Source organism: Nematostella vectensis, chromosome 14, assembly GCF_932526225.1.
Source record: "Nematostella vectensis chromosome 14, jaNemVect1.1, whole genome shotgun sequence".
NCBI lineage: Eukaryota > Metazoa > Cnidaria > Anthozoa > Actiniaria > Edwardsiidae > Nematostella > Nematostella vectensis.
Window position 1 is genome coordinate 9,038,204 of NC_064047.1, and position 26,188 is coordinate 9,064,391.

Genomic DNA, 26,188 nt, shown 5'->3' on the forward strand with positions numbered 1-26,188 from the left:
TGGTGTTTCGCCTATGATAACGTCAACTATGCGAGATACCTCTCATCGTATCTGTCAGAAATGTCGCACCTCGAAGAAGACCACCCCGTCGCACCTCGGAGAAGACCACCCCGACGTGCTGAGATACTTTAAGTCTGGTGGATTTTCAGTACAAGTCGGAGAGGGGAATCCTTTTGGGAAGATACCAGTAGACCAAGCATGTGAAGAGACGGTAAACAAGGACACCAAAACACCTGGTGGTACTAAAGGGTTTAGCCTGAAGCCAAAGCGGTAAGCAAGTATTACCTCATTGCGGAATACAGAAGCATACTGACCTTCAGCAGAGCAGGATACTTCGAGATGAAGCTGACGTTCAATCACTGCTTGCCACGTTTGGAGGCTGGTTGAACCCGTTTAAGAGTCCAGGAGAAGATCTTCTGTGTTTGTCAACGTGTAAATTGGCATCTGAAGAAGTTAAAAGGGATCTTATGTCTGCTAAAGATGTCGGCGAAAAGGCCTTCCGGAAATTTAGCCAAGAGAGGTTGGAGGCAAACCCACCAATAGTCAAGTTCCACGATACCCTGACTAAGGCAAAGTTAAAAACCTTTACCCATATGAACAAGAAAATCAAGATCAAAAACGGGACAGCCAAGGAGATAGTGCTGAAAGCAGATCGAGCAGTCTTTGCGCAAATGACAATAATCGCAGAAGCAAGGCAGCTGAGCATGAAAGAAGTCCTTTCCCACCCACTCGGTCCACTACCGTGGTCATTGGCAGCACCAGATGGCTGTTTAAAGAAAACCCAAAAGTCGGCCCTGGCCAAAGAGCTTCAGAAGCATGTAGAGCCCGTTGAAGATCTTCCTTCAAGCTCGGTCAGCATAGTCGAAGGGATGGTGATGGTCCAAAGGTTGAACGGTGAACACAAAACGTTCAGAGAAGTCTCAGATGCGTTGCTTTCCATCCATGCGTTGTTTTCGATCCTGTTTTGGATCCTGCACCAATGGCAGTATTAGAGCTTCTTTCGTGTCAATGTAAGAAGAAGTGTGTAGCTCCAAACTGCACCTGTTTTCGAACGGTCTCGCATGCACAGATCTCTGCAAGCTCCAAGAGTGTGAAAACCGCAGGGACGACCAGGTTGATGAGTTTACAGGTATCGTAGATGAGGAGTAGAGGGTCTCAGTGCGCATTAGATCATATAGATAATGAATTTCGCGCTATATAAATAATAAAATTATTTAAAATATATATATATTATTATCAGTGTCATTCATTGTACGCAATACCGTTCGGTGTAAAAAGACATGTAATTAGCATAAATACCAACAAAAATGCAAATTAAGTTATAGAAATGTACCTTTAAGGTTAAGGTTCCTTTTACATCAAATGCTGCATGGTTGCCATGGGAACCAATCAGTGAAAAGGCTTTTCATGGATACTGATAGTTAACATGATTGTATGTATGTTGTATTGGTTCATTTTAACGAACCACATTGTATTTAGATTTCAATACAATGATGGATATGGCAATGTATAATAGGAGTTATGAATCATGATAATATGCCGCATCTCACAGTCTATATATCTTTAAATATATTTTCTAATCCATTACCCATTGATTTTTCTCCCTGAAGTGTTTGCTCTTGGTGCTGGTTGATTGTTTTGTAGTATATTACAGTATTTCAACACTCTTAAGAAAAACAAAATTTGTAAGATCAAGTTATTATGTCCTTTTTGACCCGAAATAAGTATTAACAAGCGGTAACGTTGCCATAGCAACCATTTATTTACAGTCAAATAAGCTCAACTGTTTTATTAACAAATTTAGCTGAGCTACGTACTCGATCTTTCTTGATTCCGACTTTAATTTTTCAGGTAATTGCCCTTAAAATAACATCCCAAGTAATTTAAATGGACAGGATGACAACACAAATGACGTCACTTTATCACGTGATTTACCCATGACGGCTACGTTTTCGGTACGGCTATCATAGATAATAATGAAGTAGAATAAATGAGGTTTACAAAAATGTATGATAGCCTTAGTCCCCCGAGATGAGACTAAATTCGAAAATTTTGGCTATTGGCCAATGGACTATAATTCCATGTTATTTTTAGAAAATTTGAACCTCCGGAATAAACTGATAAAATTTTACAAAACATTATTTTGTAAAAAGATAAGCTCAATTTTTTATACAAATTTATGAAAGAACAGTGTTTGGAAGGTCCAATCGTGAACATTGATTTTTGCCCGTCTGTTTTTTTTTCTGCAGCATTTTGATTTTCACGTGTATGTTTTGTTATTTTTGTCTACTCTTTTCCTTTTGTCCACACCGCACCACACCACACCACACCACACCACACCACACCACACCACACCACACCACACCACACCACACCACACCACACCACAAACCACATTATAACGTGCCATGTCATTGTACAATGCTATGAAGCCAGAGGGGTGCGGGTCGAGGAGTAGTTTAAACGCGAAAAGTATAGGATAGGTTTGCCTTAAATGCGTGCGCCTGATAGCTTGAGGTGCGAGGTGTTAAAAGTAAAACCCACAAATACCCTATCCCTAGTTCTTCTTCTTTCTCTTCCGCCGATCCGCCGAGGGAACCACAGGTAACAGGTGGCTCTTCCTTCCTTCTCACTTTTGTATAATAACTATCCCCACCCGACCCGACCCACCTCACGTGTTTACAACAGGTGACACTCCTCCCGTCTTTACTTTTTGATTTCACGCCATTTTTGTGACGTCACTTAGAGCCCCAGCAAAAGAGATAGCTTCAAAGAACGAGAAAAGGGTATGGGGGTGAGTGACGTCATTACACCACAGGAGACCTGTAATACCACAGGAAACCTGAGGAATAACTTCATGGATAACGCTTGAGGAGAGCAGCTTACCATCGCCTCACCTGTTTGGCATAGCCTTGGATCCTGAAGAACACACAGAAAGCGAGGTAAGTAAACACCTAAAATCCTAATTAATTTGACAAAAGTTCTAGCCGTAAATTTTAATACGCAATCAATTTTCACTGCTTTACAATAAACGACCAAAAGACTGCCAGAAGGCGTAAAGTCAAATGGCTTGAAACCATTTCCCGTAAAGAATATGCTGTAATTAATGAAAATAGTCTTTGTAATGAATATTTAATTACAATAAATCCTAGGAAAGAAGAAAAATAGCGCCTTTGAATTCGTTTGGAAAGTTATGGCAATGAAAGAAGACAGAGAATAAGACGTAAGAACTACAACATTTCATCAAAATGAAGGTATGAACAGGAAATTCGCTTTTGTCATTCAATCTTGGAACGACAATGCAAAACGCAGATGCAACTATTACCGTCCAATGCGCTGTTGTTGTGCTGTGAAATTCAACTATTGTTATTGCATTAGCATTTAATATTTCATAAGACCAACGAAGTGTCGCGGAGTTTTTGTTTTGTTTTCATATAGTATCTCATAACAACGGCAACTTCTTAGAGTAAGATGCAAGTTGAAAAGGAATTGGGAGCATTTCGAAAGATAAAATTCAATATTTTTGCTCCATGTTTATAGCAATGTTTTTGTTATTGTATTTTACTTCAAATCTTGTTGAAATAGAAATTTGGATTTTTTTTCGTATCATTTTCTTTGTTTTTTATTTTTGATGTACCTAAATTTCTAGTAATCAAGTATTTTTAGTAATCAAACAACTCAAATAATTGTCTTGAATCTGGATACCTCCTCCAAACATTAAACGATGAATTTGGCGAATAGGTGATTAATTGCCCAACGGAATATGTAATTACTACTAGTATTCAAACTGCTAGGGGAGGACAGGGTTTGTTATTCGTGATATGTTTGAGTGTTGTGATCCTAAAAACCATGTTTCTTTAAATTTTAAAATTGTCTGGTGATTTACCAACAAGGAAAATTCATCAATCAATCATAGTCAATGTCCTTTATTTGTGTTATATTAGTGTTGACTTTAGGTCTCCGACACTCCATCATTTCTTTATTTACCCATGTACAGACATCACGATAAACACTGGGATGTGTAGCACAAGGGGGGGTCCAACGTATTTTTGCTTCTGGGGGGTGGAGAGTAGGGGTTGGGTGGATTTTCCGTCCTCTGAATTTTTGCTAGCGTTAGAAAGAAGAAGGAGACGAAGCATTTAAATTCACATGATGCCAATTCGTATTTTGAAAAGTGTTAAATGGCCTTGCCCCAATTCTCATTAGTAACTTTTTATTTCTACAAACCATGGGTTATAATTAAAGTTTTAGAATAACAATACTCATTTTTATCCTGTTTTGCTTTTCATTGTTATTGAAGTGACTCTCAGTTATCAATCTTTCTAAAAGAAAGTTCAAATAATATTCCGGATATCTAGCTCGTACCTTGCTGTTTTTAATTTGATAATGTTTCGCTTATTTCTCATTGGTCCAATAATTTAATCATTTTGTTTTGCAAAAATGCAAATGAAATGACAAATAAGAATCATTGTCTGGGCTACTTCTATTCTTAAACACACTTGAGTTATACTGAATAATGAAAAATCCCCAAAATGAATAAATTCAATAATTAAAGTAAATAATTTAACTTATATTACTTGTGCTTATATAAATAATACCGGCACGATGTTTCCGTTATTAATCAGATGGTGAAATTATTTTTATAAACAAATCTTTTCTTTTTCTTTTTTTTTTCTTTTTTTTTTTCTTTTTGCATGCCAGCCAAAAGCCATTTTAATTGCTGTGTAACCTGAATGAACCACCTGGCATAGAACGCTTGTACCTAAGGCATTTTCTTTCACAAAATAACATCAATAAAGTTTAAACTGAACCTCAGTCCTACTAGGGGGTGGATTCTAATTGTTCACCATAGAGTTGCCCGATATTTCCTAAATTTTTTTTCTAGAAAATTGTGGAACTTTTAGTTGTTTTTTAATTTTTTGGTGAAAGAACTGGTTACGCCTTTCGGCAATAAATACATTAAGTATTTAAGGGCTGAAGTGGGATAAGAGAGATATGAATTTAGTTTGACAGTTTCACAGCGGTAGAGGCATCCTTCTTTCGTCTTTCCCACTTGCCTCTCAATCGGAAAATCTGCCGCCCCTTTAAAACACAAGCCTGCATTATCTTCAAAAGTTCCTGCTGCATCCAAAATATTACTTTTGCTTGTGCCTCTATACCCAGCGCCCCTCAACGCTATGTCTAGCCTGTCAACATCACGTGACATCCTAATGTGTACAGATGACTACTATATATATTGCGTTGTAAGGGCAAGTCGTCATCACGAGTGATAAAGACTTCGCTAGAACAGGTGGTAGATTGTACCATATTAAGCATGTTATTTTGAATGCGGTTCTCCATTTGCAATGATTTGGAGTCTTTTAAGGTAAGGAAATTTTGAAAGGTAAAAAAGGTTCCAATACAATGCATTGTTTCCTTTCTAATTGTTGCGATTTTTAATGGTGGAACGTTTCATCTAACGCGCACTCATTTAAAAAATCTGTTGCGTGCTAAACGCCACATCCCACAACCATTTTTTTCGTTGCGCTTCTAGCCCAAATACAAGGGACTCTGACAGAGCAAAAAGAATGGCATTAAAATTTTCAATTCTCAATATATAAGCTCAAGATTCCGCATACAATGAGTTCCTCTGACAAGAAGCTTGATTCCAAATTTTAAAGAAATTTAGAAGATATTAAAATTTAGATATCAGCGAGCAAAGTTGGCTTAATTTCTGATATCAGAGCCCGACTTCTCCCTAAAAACGAGGAGAATTCATACTTTGAACATTTGAAAATTGCACTTCAAGCCTCATGTCTCGAAGACGAATCCATTAGAAAAAAAAAAACTTTTTGATATGTTGGTCTACATAACATAAGGAACCTCTGTGCAAAAAAAATCAAACTTACCGAAGTTAACTAGACCTTATTTTGGGAAAACTTGCCATTTTTTTGCTCTGTCGGGACTTTGCTTCTGTTTTCGTGTAGTCGCTTACTTACGGAAAAAAATTCGCTTCTAGTCGACTGCTCCGCTTCAAGTCGATTTTACTTGACTTAATAAAAAAAGAACAGTAGTTTTTCAACATATGCAATCCTATTTTTTAGAAGTTTTTTTTTTTTTTTTAAATCTGACAACGATATGAGACAAGTGTTAGCGGGCGGAAAATTCTAAAGTGCTCTGTACTTTAAACGAATTCGTTATCATTCACACAATTATCTTTTTTTTCAAAGAAACAAAATGCCTTTTATTTGTGTTTTTTGAAAGGGAAAATGGTAAAATGGACAATTAAAACGTGAGCTGTCATATTATTTTTAGTACAGTATAGTGTAGCATTTAGCGTGGTACAGTTATATTTGCTAAATACGTTATGTTTTTTCATTCATATTTCGCAATTCACGTTACTCATTTAATGTCCATTATCCTTTCTTTGAATTAAAGTGGATTAACTATGATTATCTCAAAAAATCTCCATACATGACATAGACAAAAAAACTTTCTTTCAAGCATAAGCTTTCCTGTGCTTAAAAAACGAATGTGTCAAAAAAGTGATTAATTCAAGTTCTTTAGTGTTATCGGAAGTGCGTATAAGTGAGATTTTATCTGATTCTTTTGTAACGTTTATACTTTTCTAATATTCCATATCATAGAGATAACACCATACATCATTGAATGCTAAAACTTTTTTTTCTTAACCTTTGTGAGGAGTAAAAAAACACATATAAAAACGTTTCCTTTCTGGTCGCGATTTCTTCGTTGAGAGCATCTTATAATTTCAAATTTAAGGCTTTGAAGTTATACCGCAGCGCAAAGATGTATACTCACTAATGAAATAACGCAAAAGATGCATGCTCGCGATCTTAGGACATAACATGGCGCATTAAATAATGGCTCATGCAGTCAAACAGTTTTACTGTAGGGAAACGGTTCCTTATTGTAGACGGCGAAATTCAAAACTTGCATGATCTCTAGCGGTTTTACCTGAAAGACTGGAAATAAAAATAAATAAAAGTTACATGCGGCACAATTTTTTGGAAGCGGGCGGCAACCAGAAACGAATATTCGCAGTCAATCATACAATAATGTCTTAGTCATCGCAACATTGATAAAAGCTCTTTTTTACGTCCACTCGCAAAAACAACCGGCTCTGAAGGTTGATCACCTTAAAAAACTGAGAATACTTGGGATCTCTCTTATTCAAAAGCGTAAACTATGCTAAAGCCCCTTCTATTCTGTGACGGGGAAATGACTACGTTTTCGATCGAACGACACTTGATTGTTCAAGGGCGTGGTCGCTTAGTGAGTCCACTCTTTTACCCGACCAGTTCCGGTTTTTTCATATCCAAAGTTGGTCAACATAATAGAGCTTTTTCATATCCAAAGGTGGTCGCCTTAATAGAGCTCTTTCGATATCCAAAGATGGTCACCATAATAGAGCTTTTTGATATACAAAGGTGGTCGCCTTAAAAGAGCCTTCTCGATATCCAAAGGTGGCCGCCTTATAAAGCTCTTTCGAGATCCAAAGATGGTTTCGAGATTCAAAGATGGTCGCCATAATAGAGTTATTTCGATGTCCAAAGATGGTCGCCTTGGTAGAGCTTCTTCGATATCCAAAGATTGTCGCTTTTACAGAGCATCGGCTATATTGGCAATTTCCCGATAAAGCTTTAGACATTGAAATCCAGAAAAAGTTCGCACATTTACTATTATTTTTTGTTGTTGCGATGTATCTAGAGATGTGCAAAGTTGCCAATTTGGTATGCCATTCAATTGACACCTTTAATTACCCATTTATTAATAGAATAGAATAGAATAGAATAGAATAGAATAGAATAGAATAGAATAGAATAGAATAGAATAGAATAGAATAGAATAGGATGGGATGGGATGGGATGGGATGGGATGGGATGGGATGGGATGGGATGGGATGGGATGGGATGGGATGGGATGGGATGGGATGGGATGGGATGGGATGGGATGGGATGGGATGGGATGGGATGGGATGGGATGGGATGGGATGGGATGGGATGGGATGGGATGGGATGGGATGGGATGGGATGGGATGGGATGGGATGGGATGGGATGGGATGGGATGGGATGGGATGGGATGGGATGGGATGGGATGGGATGGGATGGGATGGGATGGGATGGGATGGGATGGGATGGGATGGGATGGGATGGGATGGGATGGGATGGGATGGGATGGGATGGGATAGGGTAGGGTAGGGTAGGGTAGGACAACGTTTATTGAAATAGGTGTATAGGAAATTTGACATCCTTAAACACATTTAGCATTAAAATAAGAACGGCCCAGCCTTTACCGAAAATTTGGTGTTCACATAAAAAAAGTGTATTCGTACATGTGAATTATCTACCGGGAATAGTTTATTATACATTTATAAGCGATGTGTTATTAATGTTACATTTATTAGTGTTACATTTAGTGCGACACAGAGGACGCTGTATCGGATGTGTTATTAATGGCTGGTGTTACATTTAGTGCGACACAGAGGACGCTCATGCCTAGTGACATCACGACATAACAACCTAGGCGCGCGCACTCTTTTAAAAGCGCATTATCACCAGTTTACATCCGGAGGTCCGACGGAAACCTCGACCGTTAAAAGACAAAAGAATCTATTAAAATCCGAGATATTAAACAGGCCATCCGTTCTAAATTATCATTCACATCCTCAAAGAAACTTCCAATAAACACACTGCTTTCAATATTTTGAAATATTTTTCGCGTTTTCCGTTAAAAATCATCGGAGATTGTTGCGTAATCGACCGGAAGTAAACTGGTGACAATGCGGCTTTAAGCCCGACATAACGACATGGACATAATGACATAAAGAAAAAAAACATAACTTTTCCTGTTGCTTCGAATATTGACGAGAATCTTCAAAAAGGCAAGATGGTTAAGTCGAAAAGTTTTTTTCTAACTTAATGATAATATAGTTCTATCGGATTCATAACTTAAGCAATCACTGCCTCAAGCCTCGTCTGTTTAATTTCCTCAGCGCGGGAACTAATACCATTATGTTAATAGTAGAAGTATCATTTAAAGTTTCTTTGAGGCTGAAGTCAGGTAAGATTGGTGTGAGAAAAAAACAACAAAGAACCCGATATTTTTTTTTTTTTTAAAAAGCCACCGGTAAGTAAAAGGAAAATTCGTATTAGTAACAATTTTAGTTGTTTGTTGAAGAGAGATAAATGATTCCACGACACTGTTTTAAGTGCATACGACGAGCCCCCCCCCCCCCCCCCCACCCTTCCCGAAGCAAGTTAAAATGGCATAATTTCGTCGTTTGAAGATGTTTTGATGCCGAAAGTATCCATTTTTAAAAATGCTCTGTTCCTTTTTCACAGGAGGGACCATCCCTTTTTCTTCATCCAGCATTGGTTAGGATTTTTTTTCCAGCCCGCAGTGGTTAGGCATTTTATCACATGAATAATTGCCCGTATAACCGATCGGGACTTTTTCCCCAAGCATCCGCTCCAGTGCCCCCAAAATTATTCCCAGCACAACTAATTCGACTCCACAAATTTGCCAGGAGAACCATTCGGGATGATTTTTTTCCCAGCAACCGAGGGGTCTAGAATCTTCCCATCCAGAAAAAAAAAACGGGCTGCGGAACAGATATTTTGCAGGACAGATCCGTTTAGTGTCTTTGCTGCTTGCAGTTAGAGATCTGCGCACATTTCTACATCAACAAGGCTAACAAAATTGTACTTATTTTTTTATATATCAGTATTTTGACCTATTTTTCCATTTGAATATTTTCCCCTTTTAATAAGTATTCATTCTTTGATTGTCAAAACCGCCACAGCTGGGAATGTCTAGTTCTTTTCAAGTTATATTTATTCGCTTTTTCATTTTCATCAATAAGGGCCGTAACTAGAATAAAATATACTAATATGATCCAAAAAGTAATAAGACGGAATAGAATGGAACGCCATGCCAAAAAGAGGAACTAGATTATAGCTGATTGTCTTCCTAAAAACTTTCCTAATCTTACTGCGTTGTTTTTTTCGTTTATTTCATTCTATTCACTTTCCATTGTCTATACTATTTGGCAAAAGCAATGATCGAAGGAGAAGTCCACACTAGTAATAACTCTCGATATTTCCCAAATTATTTGATTTTTATTCATTTGCTAAAGACCCCACAGCCAGATTCAATCTTAGCTACAATCACCGAATTTAATGTCGATAATTGTTTTTTTTTTTAAAGGAAGCTTTCCATTTGTTCACGTCACATTTCAGCCAAAACAACTTTGTATCCCAACTCTTTTGCCCCGAACCCCTCCCACTCAATGTTCAGACTCATTTTTTGCGATCCTTCGCACAGAAAATGTTTATATTGTATATTCTACATAAACAGAACACAAGGTGTGAGGAGTGACGCATACCAGTTTATTGGAGACCATATTACAAGGGTAAATGTAATGTGAAATATACAAACACAGGGGCGAAGCCTAGGGGGCGGCCTAGCCCCCCCCCCCCCTCTCTACCAGCCAAAAATACAGTAAATGTATGAGACATTATCTAAAATACTGGAGAAAATGCCCTGAAGGATCTTTTTGGGCCCCCTCCTTTTAAAAATCTTGGTTACGCCGCTAAAACATGTTCATGAGTATGTTTAAATATTTTACAATACACCAAATACTGGAAATCGACTCTGTCGATTTCCAGTTTTTGGTGTATTGTATTCATTGTTTTGGTACGAGATCGCGACAGTTTGGGCTTTTTGATTCTATTTAAATATTTTACATTACACCTAAGCTTGTAACATGGTCTCCAATCAACTGGTACGCGTCACACCTTGATGTATCAACAAGCAGAATAAAACTGGGGGAAAACAACCCCAGAAAAACAACGCGTTATGCAAACCTGGTAAGGTCAAGTGAAAGACGAATGAAATTAGCTTAATATATAGGCATGAATGAACCTTTAATTCAAGCCAAGTAATGTTTTGCTGCTTGTGATGCACCACATGTCGAGAGGTTTTGCGATTTTTTTTTCTCGTGAGAGAGCCTATAACCAGGTCTGCTGAGTTATGTTGCCACTGTTTGCATGGAACTCAAACAAACACTCCTTGGCGCGAAGTGAGAGACTGTGGTGGTGGGTAGGGAGGAAATGGGTATGAGTGATCACAGGCTTACTTCGACTTACTCCATAACAAAGCGATTTCTGTTGTCGCACTCTATTAAACATTGTGTGTACCATGTGGGCGAATAGAAGGGCGAAAGCCGAAAGTACTTAAGTACATGTTCTGGAGCAAGCTCTTTCAAACACATTACATGTCTACAGGAAACGGAACAGTGACTAAGAAAGGGTATCCAGTAATCTTTGTATCTAATATCAAAGATGGTGTGTTTCAAAGTAGTCTGATAATAAAATCAGCACTTAACAAGAACATATGGCATCTTTTGCCGTATTAAGTTGATGATCAAATTGTCTAAGCATGTACTAGACACAAGCCAGCATATTTGCGTAGGCCGGGTGCACAATCATAGATATCATGTGAAAAAGGATATTTTACTCTCCTTCAATAATAATTAGTATCTTTTTCTTCCCCTTCCATCTGCGGATGGAACTGTTCTGTAACTATTTTTGAAATGCTGTCAGCTGGCGAACGGTTTTCGGATCTCGAGTATATCATGCTAATTTTGTCTTGTTGTAATCCTTCAATTGTATTGTTGTTGCATATCGTTTTCATAATTGTTCATTGAATTGTGAACAAGAGTGAACTTCGTCTTTTTGTCTTGTGCAATTGATGACCTAGATCCTTATATTAAATATTTATATAAAACATATTTTGAAATTAATTTAATTTAAGCTGTTTATTTTCTATCTTTGTTCTGTCCTGATAGAGCCGTGACACAGCCCCTTAAACCTGACCGGAAGTTATGACACAACCTCTATAACCAGACCGGAAGTGATGTCAAGTGTCGGAGCTATTGCCACCCTGTGCCTAGCCCTAACCCTTGCGTCGGAATCAGGTGTTGCGCAGACCAGGAAGGATATCTATTTCGGCGCGTTTTTCGGAGTTGACATGGACAAGGTCTCAGCTTGGAGTTCGGAGTCACTTATACCAGCTGCTGAGATGGCGCTTGAAGATGTTAACAATGACAGCTCGATACTTAGAGACTACAGACTTCTCTACCACTGGGGAGACTCGAAGGTACTAACGCCTCGCGAACACGTCGGACATCTCGTTATAACGGACACCTCGTTATTACGGACATCTCGTTATAACAGACACCTCGTTATTACGGACATCTCGTTATTACGGACATCTCGTTATTACAGACATCTCGTTATTACAGACACCTCGTTATTACGGACATCTCGTTATAACAGACACCTCGTTATTACGGACACCTCGTTATTACGGACATCTCGTTATTACAGACATCTCGTTATTACGGACACCTCGTTATTACGGACACTTCATTGTTGCGGACGCCTCATTGTTACGGTCATCTAGTCATGAATTTGTTAAATTACGGATACCTCGTTTTTACGGACACTTCCTTATTACGGACATTTCGTTATTACGGAAACCTCGTTATTACGGACATTTCGTTATTACAGACACCTCGTTATTACAGACATCTCGTTATTACGGACATCTCGTTATTACGGACATTTCGTTTTCACGGACACCTCGTTATTATGAGTACCTCGTTATAATGGACACTTCATTATAACTGACACATTTGTAAAATTGATAGTTTGTTCAATAACATGATATACTGTGTATATTATGTACATATGATAGTACTAGTGTAATATATTTGCTTTCATCTGTTCATCACGAGATTCTGTGTTAGTGTGATAGCGGCGCGGCGATCAGGGCTTTGCTCAAGCAACAAGAGTCCCCTCCACACAAGGTCGCATTCCTAGGTCCCGGATGTTCCTCTGCTTCGACGTCTTTATCGGAGGCATTGAATTACTGGGAGGCCATCCAGGTATGTGCAATTAAAAGGAGGCAATCGTATAGAGATATGAATAGACAGAACAGTCGCGTACACAGGTTTGGCTGAGGGGGGGGGGCGCAGTCAAAGGTATTATAAGGAAAAAGCATAGTATTTGAAGATCCCTTAATCAGGAATGACCCACTTTTTGGCCGCCACAGGGGGGGGGGTGCGCACACTGTGCACCCCCCTGTGCACGTGCCTGTAAAACGAACAGCAGGCAGGCAGACGTAGAGGTACGAAAAGATGATGACAGAACGAATAGATGACAAAATGATACAGTTTGTCATTCAAACTTACATTTCAAAACATACAGAATGACAGCCGAACGGATTTACGAACAGAAAAAAAGACAGAATGTAAGACAGATAGAGACGGTAGAATGGACTGATGGTCGGTCAGGGAGGCAGTCAGGGAGTTTGGCAGGCTGCCAGATGTATAGATATACGAATAGACAGAACAAACAGATAGACAAAATGATACAGGCTGTCATTCAGACTTGCATTTCAAAACGAATGACAGTCGAACGGACGGACGTACAGAAAAAAGACAAACAAACAGACACAGACATACGGTTATTTATGTGTCGCTTCACAGATTGGTTTTAGCATGTCATCCCCGTTGTTCTCGGACAAAGAGAAGTTTCCGCGTCTTTTTCGCACAGCTACATCTGAGCTGATGGAGAACCCCGCCCGTGTCGCCATCCTCAGGCACTTTGGATGGCGTAAAGTCGCCATACTGGTGGAGAACCTTAGTATATTCGTCATGGTTTGTGTCAATCGCGTGATAAGAACTTTTTGAACATAAACTCATTGAGTAGTTAATAGTTTGATAAGAACTATTAGATAATAATATAAAAAATATTAGATAAGAACTTATAATGGATTGTGATAAGAACTTTATCAACACAAACTCATTGATTAGTCAATTTCTTCATTTTTGCATGCTCCGTATTTTTCTCGCGTTTTACTGTTCTTGTATTCTCCGTGATTATCAGGATCATCAAAATCATCATTAATCTTGATTATAATTATTATCGCTGTTATCATCTTCATCTAACCAAGCACATGTTTTCTTCATAGACAAAAGAAAATCTAATTGAAGAGGCTGAAAAGTACAACATCACTGTCATTGCCTCAGAAAGTTTTAATAGCGACCCTACAAACTCTCTTAAATACTTGCAGGTAAGGAATTGCTCGATCAGGATCGAATCTGCAAGCGCGTTCCTAGGATTTGCTGAGGGGGTGCGCAGTCATAGGTATCATATGGTAAAAGGATGGTATTTGAAAATTCCTTAATAAGAAATTACCCACTTTTTGACCGCCAAGGGAAGGGGGGGTGCGCGCACCCTGCACCCCCCTGTATACGCGCCTGTTCTGTTTTGACACATATAAGCATTCTCCCTTAAACCTACGAATCACAAGGCGATTCTGAACGCTCGTATCAGCGAATTCAATCGCCGACTATCGCCAGCGAATTTGATCGCCAGTATCAGACGCCTAGATATCGGCGAATTCGCCGCCGCGGCAGCAGACAGCACGATTTTCAGCCAATCGCCAAGCGTGTCGTTAGCTTACAAAATCAGGGGTATCGGATATTAGTATGACAGAGGATCCAACATATTTCTGGCCTTGGATTTTATTTGTTATAGAAAACTTCCGGAAATTTTTACCAACTAATTATAGGGCGTGTAGTCGTATCGCTAGGAAATAGTACTTAAGAAATGTAAGTCAGGTATTGTAGGAGTATTGTGGGGGTTGTAAGTTTCTATCCTCGGGGGAAGACTCCTTTAAAGAAAAAGACGGGGATAATCGTCGGCAAAATCAATTATAATTATAATAAATAATAGCACTTTGGGTGTGATCAACAGAAAATCTTACCCCACTGAGCAAATTTGGTGGAGTTGAAGGAATTTTTAACCTTAATGGATAGCAAAATTGGAAAAACCTTTTAACACCCTCTAAGGAATAGCAATTGGTCGGATTGTACTACCCTAAGAGATAGAATCGAAAAAAAATCCTTCAACACACCTAAGGGATAGCAGTTGGTCGAAATTTTATGCCCTCATAGATCAAACGATCACCCCTGTCCAATCATATATTTATAACCCCCTAGGCTTCAAGAATTCAACAGTATATAGCAAGCTTCTGTATTTTCAGGAAAAGGATGCACGTATCATCATTGGCCTCATGTACGAAGATAAGTTCAGAAAAGCAATGTGTTCAGTAAGTAAGAATATGATAAATATCCTTAGGCTTTAAATTAAGACGAGTACGAGAACACCTTTGGCGGTAAGCCTTTTAGAATGGTGTAAAAGACCCTCCTCCACCTCCTCCCCTGTCACAGAGGGAATAGTCCGCACATGATAGTACTCTGCTATTCGTTATTGTTATGTTTGATGGTCAATTTTGCTAGGATATTACAACATTTTATTTACAACATTTCATTAAAATAATTGTTTTGCAACAATTATGTGGAGTATGCGCTTGTTAATACGATTCTAGTAGTCTACAATGCAGGTGTTTAAAAACAGCCAGCGTTGTGCAATTCGTAGCCGCCATCTTGGATTTTGGCTACAAATCGCTCGAGGTTTTTGGATATAAAAACTAAACGGGTAAACGCCTACAGGCTATCAAAATCAAGGTTCGTATTACAACTTCCTTACAACAAGTGCTCCCTTACAACAAGTGCTCCCTTAATAATTGATTGATTATTGGCTATGACTCTGCTCGCTCTGAATGCACCATCTTTGTGGCTCCAGGCATATAGGCGCGGTTACTATGGCTGGAGGTACGTGTGGATGATCGTCGGGTGGTATTCTCATTGGTGGACTGTCAATGACGTCACCTGTACATCGGAAGAGCTTTTGCTTGCGGCAAGCAATGTAATACAGACTATCCCCCTTCCCCTCAGTCAGAACTCGGCACCCACGATATCAAAATGGGTGAGCAGATCAAACTAATCTAACGAAGTCCAAATAATGGAACGCACAAGAAGAAGTGGCTTGTGTATTCGGGTTTTGGCTGGTGTAATCGAGTAATCGGATTTATGGCGATTCCGATTATGATGGTGAGGAAGATTAAGGATCCGATGGTTGTGATGGTGACGATAGTAATGATGATGGTGATGATGATGATGATGATGATGATGATGATGATGGTAATGATGATGGTGATGATGATGGTAATGATGATGGTGATGATGATGGTGATGGTGATGATGATGATGGTGATGATGATGGTGATGGTGATGATGATGGTGATGATGATGATGGTGATGATGATGATGATGATGATGATGATGATGATGATGATGATGATGGTAATGATGATGGTGATGGTGATAGTGGTGACGATGGTTATGATGATGATGATGATGGTGGTGATGATGATGATGATGGTGATGGTAATGATGATGGTGATGATGATGATGATGATGATGACGATTTGTATGGTGATAGTTAAGATAATGGTAATGAAGGGTAAAGTTGATGATTATTATGACGATGTTGATGGTGGTGGAGGTACTAAAGATTTTTGATGGTGATGATGATGATGATGATGACAATGGTGGTAATGGAGATACTGATGGTGGTGATGATGATGATGATGGCAATGGTGGTAATGGAGATACTGATGGTGGTGATGGAAATAATGATGGTGGTGGTGATGATGATGATATCATTGGTGGTAATGGAGATACTGATGGTGGTAATGGAAATAATGGTGATGGTGGTGATGATGATGATGGCAATGGTGGTAATGAAGATACTGATGGTGGTAATTATGGTGTTGGTGATGAGGATTATGATGATGCCGATGCTAATGAAGATGATGGTGGTAGTGGTGTCTTATGCTATTGATGCTGATGATAATGATTGATAATGATTGATGATGATTGATAATGATTGATGATGATTGATGGTCTGTGATAATTGCGATGATGATGACGTTTATCGATGGTAGTGATAATTGATAACCATTAAATGTCGATAATAATGATGATTATTCATGATGATCATTGATGATGATAAAGATGTAGTTGACATTCATGAATATAAAATTCTTCATCAATCCACAGGTACCCTCTGCCTTAAACCAGCGTTATTCCGCGGCAATCACACAGAAGAATCTAACTTACAACATGTATGCCGCGTTCACATACGATGCTGTATGGACACTCGCTCTCATGCTGAATGCCTCGATTCCACTCCTGCGCGCGCATAATAAGTCACTAGAAACGCTGACATATCATGACCACATTGGAGCGAAGATATTCACCGATATTTTGCAGAAAACTGATTTCCACGGCATGTCGGTAAGAACTTTTCGAGATATTAAAGAAAATCGCATAATTTGACTTTAAAATGACCTACTTGCTTCTCGAATGTTTTGCGCAAGTTAAGGCAATGCATTATGCATCGAGTGAAGGCCGCCATCTTGTTTTGTTCTAGCCGCGCAAGAGCCTGGGTGGGAAGGAGGAGAAGAGCGCGCGGTTAATGCGCGAAAAACACCGTGTAAACGCCTCCGAGAAGACTATTTTTGCAGAGCTCGCTATATGAAGGGTGAGCGAATTATATTGGTCTATATAGGTTCATAAAGATATGGTGTATACTTGCAGGGTCGAGTGACGTTTGACTTTAACGGTGATCGAGAAACACAGGTTCAAATAGCGCAAGTCAAAGGTAAGGCCTGTACTTTTATACATTTATTTGTCCTCATCGTACATGTCACCTATATAAGCGTACATAGGTCTTCTGTAACATACATATGACCTCCATAACGTACATATGACCTCCATAACGTACATATGACCGTCATAACGTACATATGACCTCCATAACGTACATATGACCTCCATAACATACATATGACCTCCATAACGTACATATGACCTCAGTAACTTACATACGACCTCCGTAACGTACATAGGACCTCCATAACGTACATAAGGCCTCCATAACATACATATGACCTCCATAACGTACATATGACCTCCATAACGTACATATGACCTCCATAACGTACATATGACCTCCATAACGTACATATGACCTCCATAACGTACATATGACCTCCATAACATACATATGACCTCCATAACGTACATATGACCTCCATAACGTACATATGACCTCCATAACGTACATATGACCTCCATAACGTACATATGACCTCCATAACGTACATATGACCTCCATAACGTACATATGACCTCCATAACGTACATATGACCTCCATAACGTACATATGACCTCCATAACGTACATATGACCTCCATAACATACATAGGGCCTCCATAACATACATATGACCTCCATAACGTACATAAGGCCTTCATAACATACATATGACCTCCATAACGTACATAAGGCCTCCATAACATACATATTACCTCCATAACGTACATAAGGCCTCCATAACGTACATATTACCTCCATAACGTACATATGACCTCCATAACATACATATGACCTCCATAACATACATATGACCTCCATAACATACATATGACCTTCATAACATATATATTTGACTTCCTAACGTACATATGACCTCCATAACGTACATAAGGCCTTCATAACATTCATATGACTTCCATAACATATATTATTTGACCTCCGTAACGTACATATGACCTCCATAACGTACATATGACCTCCATAACATACATATTACCTCCATAACGTACATAAGGCCTCAATAACATACATAGGGCCTCCATAACGTACATAAGGCCTCCATAACATACATATGACCTCCATAACGTACATATGACCTCCATAACGTACATATGACCTCCATAACGTACATATGACCTCCATAACGTACATATGACCGTCATAACGTACATATTACCTCCATAACGTACATATGACCTCCATAACCTACATATTACCTCCATAACGTACATAAGGCCTCAATAACATACATAGGGCCTCCATAACGTACATAAGGCCTCCATAACATACATATGACCTCCATAACGTACATAAGGCCTCCATAACATACATATTACCTCTCCATAACGTACATAAGGCCTCCATAACGTACATAGGGCCTCCATAACGTACATAAGGCCTTCATAACATACATAGGGCCTCCGTACATGACGCGGCATAGAGCACGCATAACTCGTCTCCACTACCTTGCCAGCTTCTTGGGCTTGCATTTCCTCGCCACAGTCGTTCGAAATATCAATCTTTTCTTCCAATCTATTCATGAATCCCCCAGGAACTGCTCGACGAGTTGTTGGTATATTTGACGTTCGTGAATCGTCTCTCAACATCACGCCTGGAGGATTTCAATGGGCGAGTAAGTTTGTTACTCGTTGTTGTTGCTTGTATACCATGATGCCTACCTTATGCCAGGTCTGTTTCCACAGGGCTTTAGTCTTCATTTCATGATGAAGAAATTTTAGTTTTTTAGGAACGCCACGTCTTTCCAAATACTACTTTGTTAGACAAACAAAGTTATTTCTTATGGTAACCAAAATTGTATTGTTATTATATAGTTACCTTGCTGGAATGTGTTATTCTCGTGATTGTCATAAGTTGAAATAACTCTATATTGTTGCTATGATAACCACGTATTGTTGCTATGGTAACCGTAGGTAACCATCCTCCTTATGACGGCGTGACCAAGATTCGTTCGGAATTCTCGACCGACGGGCTGGACTGCGTAATGTTCGTAGTCCTTGTGATAGCAGGACTTTTGTTCTGCGCGTTTTGTTTGCTGTTCAACTACTACAACAGAACCAACAGGTCAGTTTGAGCTCTAATTGACGTTTATTGTTTTAACTATAGAGTATCATACCTTATTTTGTTATACTGATTGACCTATTGATCTTTCGCATATAAACCCCATAATATTAATATTATATTGGCGTATCAATCAGGAAGGGGAAATGAAGGAGGCGGATTTAGGCGCGTGTCCATGGGGGGGGGGGGGGGAGGGTCCGAGTGGTCATGTGACGAGATGACTACGACTCGCTTGTTAATTTGTTGGTAGTTTGAAGATGGTTGATTTTATGTGTGCATTTGAATAGTAAAAGTTTCTAGATGGATCTAGCGACCTATTACCAGAGCTAAGGATGTCGATTTGAGCTCATAATTAATCCGTGGCCTTACTACTCTGGACGCCACCAAGCGCTCCCTGGGATTCATTGTTTTTTTTTTCGTGGATTTTCTTATCTTTCTTTTTATTTTATGCAAACTTCTCAGAACAAGCTAGGTGCAGCGCCCACACAACTCAGCCCCCCCCCCCCCCCCCACCTATGCTGATTACCGTTTGAAAGGGATGTTAGCAATTACGATATTAGCAAAACTGAGAAGTATAATTTTCATCGTTCAGATACATCAAGATATCTTCCCCTCGTTTTAATAACGTGACCGTGATTGGCTGCTGCGTGTGGTATATCGACGTCCTTCTTAGCACGTGTAGTACATACACCTCAATAAAAGAGCACCGATTATACTGTATAGTAAGTATATGGGTAACTTAGCACAACCATTAAACCCTAAGTTCTGTATAGGTTATACTGTATATAGTGAGTATATGGGCTACCTTAGTACACTCTACGTCCTTCTCAATGAATAAAGCATATGATATAGTACATACACTTCAAAAAAAGAGCACAGGTTATACTGTATAGTAAGTATATGGGTAACTTAGCACAACCATTAAACCCTAAGTTCTGTATAGGTTATACTGTATATAGTGAGTATATGGGCTACCTTAGTACACTCTACGTCCTTCTCAATGAATAAAGCATATGATATAGTACATACACTTCAAAAAAAGAGCACAGGTTATACTGTATAGTAAGTATATGGGTAACTTAGCACAACCATTAAACCCTAAGTTCTGTATAGGTTATACTGTATATAGTGAGTATATGGGCTACCTAAGTACACTCTACGTCCTTCTCAATGAATAAAGCATATGATATAGTACATACACTTCAAAAAAAGAGCACAGGTTATACTGTATAGTAAATATATGGGTAACTTAGCACAACCATTAAACCCTACGTTCTGTATAGGTTATACTGTATATAGTGAGTATATGGGCTACCTTAGTACACTCTACGTCCTTCTCAATAAATATAGCATATGATATCTTACATACACTTCAAAAAAAGAGCACAGATTATATTGCATAGTAAGTCATGGCTACCGAAGCACAAGTACACCCTACGTCCTGCGCAACAGGTATAGTACATGCACCTCAATAAAAGAGCACAGATTATATTGCATAGTAAGTCATGGCTACCGAAGCACAAGTACACCCTACGTCCTGCGCAACACGTATAGTACATGCACCTCAATAAAAGAGCACAGATTATAGGCCCGTACGCAGGATTTTTCTTTGGGTGGGGGGGGGGGAGGGGTGCGGAATCCGAAAAAGTGGACCTAATTTTTCCTGTGGGGTTTGAGGAAGTTCTCTGATAAAAATCTGACCACCCGCGAAAAAAAATGCTTTTTTTACGCCTTTTAAGTATCTCCACGGGCGTTTATTTGTGGATTTGACTACATACCAGAGAGATCTAGCTGATGCTTTATAGTTTTTTCTACCAATAGCACGTCTATTGAGAACTGAAAGTGGACTTTAGGTCGTTGTGTGTGTGTGTGGGGGGGAGGGGGTGCGTCCCCCCCCATGGGTACGGGCCTGCAGATTATTGTATATGATTATTGGAGCGTTTGACCATCGTCAACTAGTACTTCACTTATTTAGGCTCTTGACCGAGAGTTTGACCTTCGCTAACAAGAACTTTATTTATTCAGGTTCTTGACTGAGCGTTTAACCTTATTAACTAGCACTTCACTTTTTCAGGCTCGTAGCTGGCTCCTACCAACAGGCTTCACGCTGGCGTTCGGGGCGATGTTCGCTAAGACCTATAGAGTGTACAGAATATTCACCAACAATGAGCTGAAGAAGGAACTTGGACCAATAAGCAACCGATGCCTTGCGTTACGCTTGTTCGTGTACTGGATGGGTAACGCAATACTCCTGGTTGCCTGGCAACTGATTGACCCTCTGTACAGCATTGAGGTCCTTGCTCAGGAGAAGGTAAGTGTTGTCAATCACATGATTATGCATCACCATGACAACCAACATTCCTCGCCTCCTCCGCAGGCATGTAAAGATAAACAGAAATGGGAAGAGAACCTGAATTGGGTTCCCTGTGGTGAGGAACGAATTTTGAAAGTTTAAGCGCAACCTTTCCTGTAATTTTCCACAGAAAAAAAAACATTATTATTATTATTTTTTTAAACGTTTCGTAGTTGCCTGCGGTGGTTAAATAATTCCTATAGTTCTTATCATCTTCATCATTGTCGTCATCATCATCATCATCATCATCAGCATAACATTTCTTGTTCTAGTTTCTTCTATATGCTTCTAAATATAGAAGCCTTCTATATAGTATTTTTCATTGAGATGCCTGTCTCCTGCCATTTTAGTGGTTGTTTTGTTACTTATTTATATTTGATTTCCTGGACATCCTAATATAAACTACTTGCTGATAAGTAAAACTGATATGTAAGGCAGTAGCTTAAAAACAAGGTTGATTCGACCACGATATCATGTTCATGTTATCACAGCCATTTCCATTGCTATCATATTTCCAACATCATATCATCATATAATAATCATTCCACATAACCCAACATCTTTTACAGCTAATGACAAACGCTTTTGTTTCCACCAGGAAAGCAGCTCAAACAACCACGATACCATTCACCTTATTTACAGTCACGAGTGCCACTCAACGTACTACCAACGCTGGGTCATCTCGCTGCTCACTTACCAGGGTGCCCTGCTGGTCTTCGGGATGTTCCTCTCTTTTGAAACCCGTCACGTGCACATAGAAGGACTTAACGATTCCCGGAGCATTGGGATAGCTGTGTATAACGTGTTCATGTTCTCATCTCTTGCGGTGTGCATTGAGTATTTCGTCACGGATAAGCAGCGGCGCCTACTGTTTGGAAGGTTGATCATCTTTGGTTGTACTACATTCACTATTGCGTTACTCTTCTTACCTAAGGTAAATATTATTGTTATACTACCTTCACTATTGCGTTACTCTTCTTACCTAAGGTAAATATTATTGTTATACTACATTCACTATTGCGTTACTCTTCTTACCTAAGGTAAATATTATTGTTATACTACCTTCACTATTGCGTTACTCTTCTTACCTAAGGTAAATATTATTGTTATACTACCTTCACTATTGCGTTACTCTTCTTACCTAAGGTAAATATTATTGTTATACTACCTTCACTATTGCGTTACTCTTCTTACCTAAGGTGAATTTTCAATTAAGGCATTGCCTAAAAGCGGAGTTCCAAATGAATATGTGTGGTGAATATTATTGTTATACTACCTTCACTATTGCGTTACTCTTCTTACCTAAGGTAAATATTATTGTTATACTACCTTCACTATTGCGTTACTCTTCTTACCTAAGGTGAATTTGCAATTTAGGCATTGCCTAAAAGCGGAGTTCCAAATGAATATGTGTGGTGAATATTATTGTTATACTACCTTCACTATTGCGTTACTCTTCTTACCTAAGGTGAATTTGCAATTTAGGCATTGCCTAAAAGCGGAGTTCCAAATGAATATGTGTGGTGAATATTATTGTTATACTACCTTTACTATTGCGTTACTCTTCTTACCTAAGGTGAATATTATTGTTATACTACCTTTACTATTGCGTTACTCTTCTTACCTAAGGTGAATATTATTGTTATACTACCTTTACTATTGCGTTACTCTTCTTACCTAAGGTGAATATTATTGTTATACTACCTTCACTATTGCGTTACTCTTCTTACCTAAGGTAAATATTATTGTTATACTACCTTCACTATTGCGTTACTCTTCTTACCTAAGGTGAATATTATTTTTATACTACCTTCACTATTGCATTACTCTTCTCACCTAAGGTGAATTGGCAATTTAGGCATTGCCTAAAAGCGGAGTTCCAAATGACCAAATCTTTGCTTAGTTTCGTTTAATAATTAAAAAAAAAAATTATCTGATTATTATATTTCTGCTTTTGACGACGTGAACGATTTCACAAAGCACGCGACCAAATTGTTATACCCCCTTCCCCCACCCTTGACATCTACATGACACATAACAAGTTTAGTTGCCATACGATGTTTCGGCGTCAGGTCAGGTAGTTTTACTTTTAGTGACGTCATCGATGACGTCACTTGACCATATTGTTGCGCCCCACTTGAAACATACCTATCAAGTTTGGTTGTCATAAGATGTTTCTTTAATGAAATATAAATATATATTTTTTTATGACGTCAGCATTATTTTACTTCTAGTGGCGTCATTGATGTCACAATCACGTGACCGTATTGGTGCACCCCCCTGACACCTTCATGACACATACCAAGAAGGTTGTTAAATGATCTTTCGTCCATGAGATATGGATATTTTTGTTTATTAATAAAATTGGAATAGATTTGCTATTAGTGACGTCATCGATGACGTCACAAATCATTTGACCAAATTTTTGCACCCCCTTGAAACAAACATGACACCTGCCAAGTTTGGTTGTGAAACAATGTTTTTTCAAGAGATATGAATGTTTTTGCTTTTAATCACGTTATTTGCTCTGAGTGAAGTCATCGATGACGTCACACAACACTTGACCATATTGTTGCATCCCCCTTGACACCTACATGAGACCTATCGAGTTTGGTTGCCATACGATGTTTCCTTCGTGAAATATAAATATATTTTTTATTTTGATGTCGTCAGCATATTTTTGCTTCTAGTGACTTCATCGATGACGTCACAAATCACGTGACCAAAGGTTTGCACCTCCCTTGACACATACATGACCTGCCAAGCTGGTTGTCATAAGATGATTTTTGGGGACGGACTGATGGAAGGACGTACAACATGATATGAAAAACTCGAGTCGATGGGTTACCAACATTTCTTACCATATTTGTTTTGTATACAATTTTTTCTAAGAGATGGGGCTCCGCTATAAACAAAAATGTGAAAATAAAGCCCATCATTTCTGGGTCTTACAATGCTGCTTTCGTTTTTCATTTCAGATTATTTATCTCAGGAAAAACCGTCGAGTGAGCAACGACTTCACAACAAACGATAAAAACTCGTCGTCGAGTAGCAAGAGCAACACGAGCGGGAAAAGATCTATTCTTGTCGGTCCGATGCAATCAAAAGAGTGATACAACAGAGATAATGCTCTGATAAGTAAGCCGACAAGACTATTCTTGTCGGTACGATACACAATCAAGAGTGATATCAGAGAGAAGATTCGCTTCGAGTTCTTGTCGGTACAATTCAATTAAAAGATGATGTTACAGAGATAATTCTCTGATAGCATCACGAGCTGTGAACTAGGAACTGGGGACTTTTCCTGTCGGTCCGATACAAATAAAAGTATATAGTCAGAAAGATTATCCGATCCAAATTTTGTTTTGCGTTATCCCTACAATACAAACAAAATAATGATAAAATGTTGATCCCATTTGAAAAAAACCCTTTAAGATCACTGGCCCATGTGAAAGTCACTTTAAACCACTGTGAAATCATTGTAAACCGCTGTGAAATCATTGTGAACCACTGTGAACTGCTGTGAAAATTACTGTAAACTTATGTAAAATCATTGTAAACCCGTAAAAATCAGTTTGAACCCCTGTAAAAATCATTTTGAGCCCTGTGAAAATTACTGTGGACCCCTTTGAAATTCACCGTTAACCACTTAGGATGATTGAGCCCCAGTAAAAATCACTGTTGACATCATTGTGAAAATTATGGCCGCTGTGAAATCATTGTGAAAAGTTGGGACTGTTAATCCTCCTTCTAGGATAACGACATCAAGAATCTCTGGCAGCGAAATACAAAGTGTGCAGGAAAGGCTATTGTGATAATTTATTGAATTTGGTGAACGATGTATAGGGCTTTGATTTAGATGGTCATATCGAGATTTCTTTACATTATGTTCATCCGATAATCGAATATTATAAGCATAAATAAAAATAAACAACAGTTAAGAAAGCTTTACAATCTTTGTTTATGTACCTCTAAACGCTCACACGGCGTCGAGAGACAAGGATTCATCCATTTATACTTTACCCATGAACCACCGCAGGTTACGATACAGGATTCCCGAGTGTAACCTTATCTGAAATAGCTGTATAATGAAAACACTAATATAGGTGGAAAAGA

General features: G+C 38.8%; 1 protein-coding gene across 3 annotated transcripts; it reads left to right on the forward strand.

The window, feature by feature from the left end:
- Positions 1-2,813: 2,813 nt before the first annotated feature.
- Positions 2,814-26,017, forward strand: LOC5509923 (gamma-aminobutyric acid type B receptor subunit 1). Of its 3 annotated transcripts, XM_048721602.1 has the most exons (17): positions 2,814-2,942; positions 3,153-3,254; positions 11,853-12,163; positions 12,816-12,953; positions 13,557-13,727; positions 14,042-14,143; positions 15,119-15,184; positions 15,721-15,903; positions 17,040-17,276; positions 17,580-17,643; positions 19,193-19,273; positions 19,572-19,722; positions 20,312-20,441; positions 21,794-22,030; positions 22,671-22,975; positions 23,082-23,112; positions 25,051-26,017. In XM_048721602.1, exons 3-17 carry the CDS (start codon positions 11,921-11,923, stop codon positions 25,183-25,185), a joined length of 2,274 nt encoding a protein of 757 aa, XP_048577559.1. In that variant the 5' UTR covers positions 2,814-2,942; positions 3,153-3,254; positions 11,853-11,920; the 3' UTR covers positions 25,186-26,017. The 3 variants fall into 3 exon arrangements, with proteins under 3 accessions (XP_048577559.1, XP_048577557.1, XP_048577558.1); XM_048721600.1 differs by lacking the exon at positions 23,082-23,112 and having other exon boundaries at positions 2,815-2,942; positions 22,671-23,006; XM_048721601.1 differs by lacking the exons at positions 2,814-2,942; positions 3,153-3,254; positions 23,082-23,112 and adding an exon at positions 5,076-5,365 and having other exon boundaries at positions 22,671-23,006.
- The last annotated feature ends 171 nt before the right edge of the window (positions 26,018-26,188 follow it).

Excerpts from the sequence above, each read along its gene's own strand:
- LOC5509923 (XM_048721602.1), top strand. The coding sequence starts at position 11,921 with ATGTCAAGTGTCGGAGCTATTGCCACCCTGTGCCTAGCCCTAACCCTT. Across the intron at positions 17,644-19,192 it reads TCAAATAGCGCAAGTCAAAG|GAACTGCTCGACGAGTTGTT; the intron begins GTAAGGCCTGTA and ends TGAATCCCCCAG. Across the intron at positions 22,976-23,081 it reads ATCATCTTTGGTTGTACTAC|ATTCACTATTGCGTTACTCT; the intron begins ATTCACTATTGC and ends TTGTTATACTAC.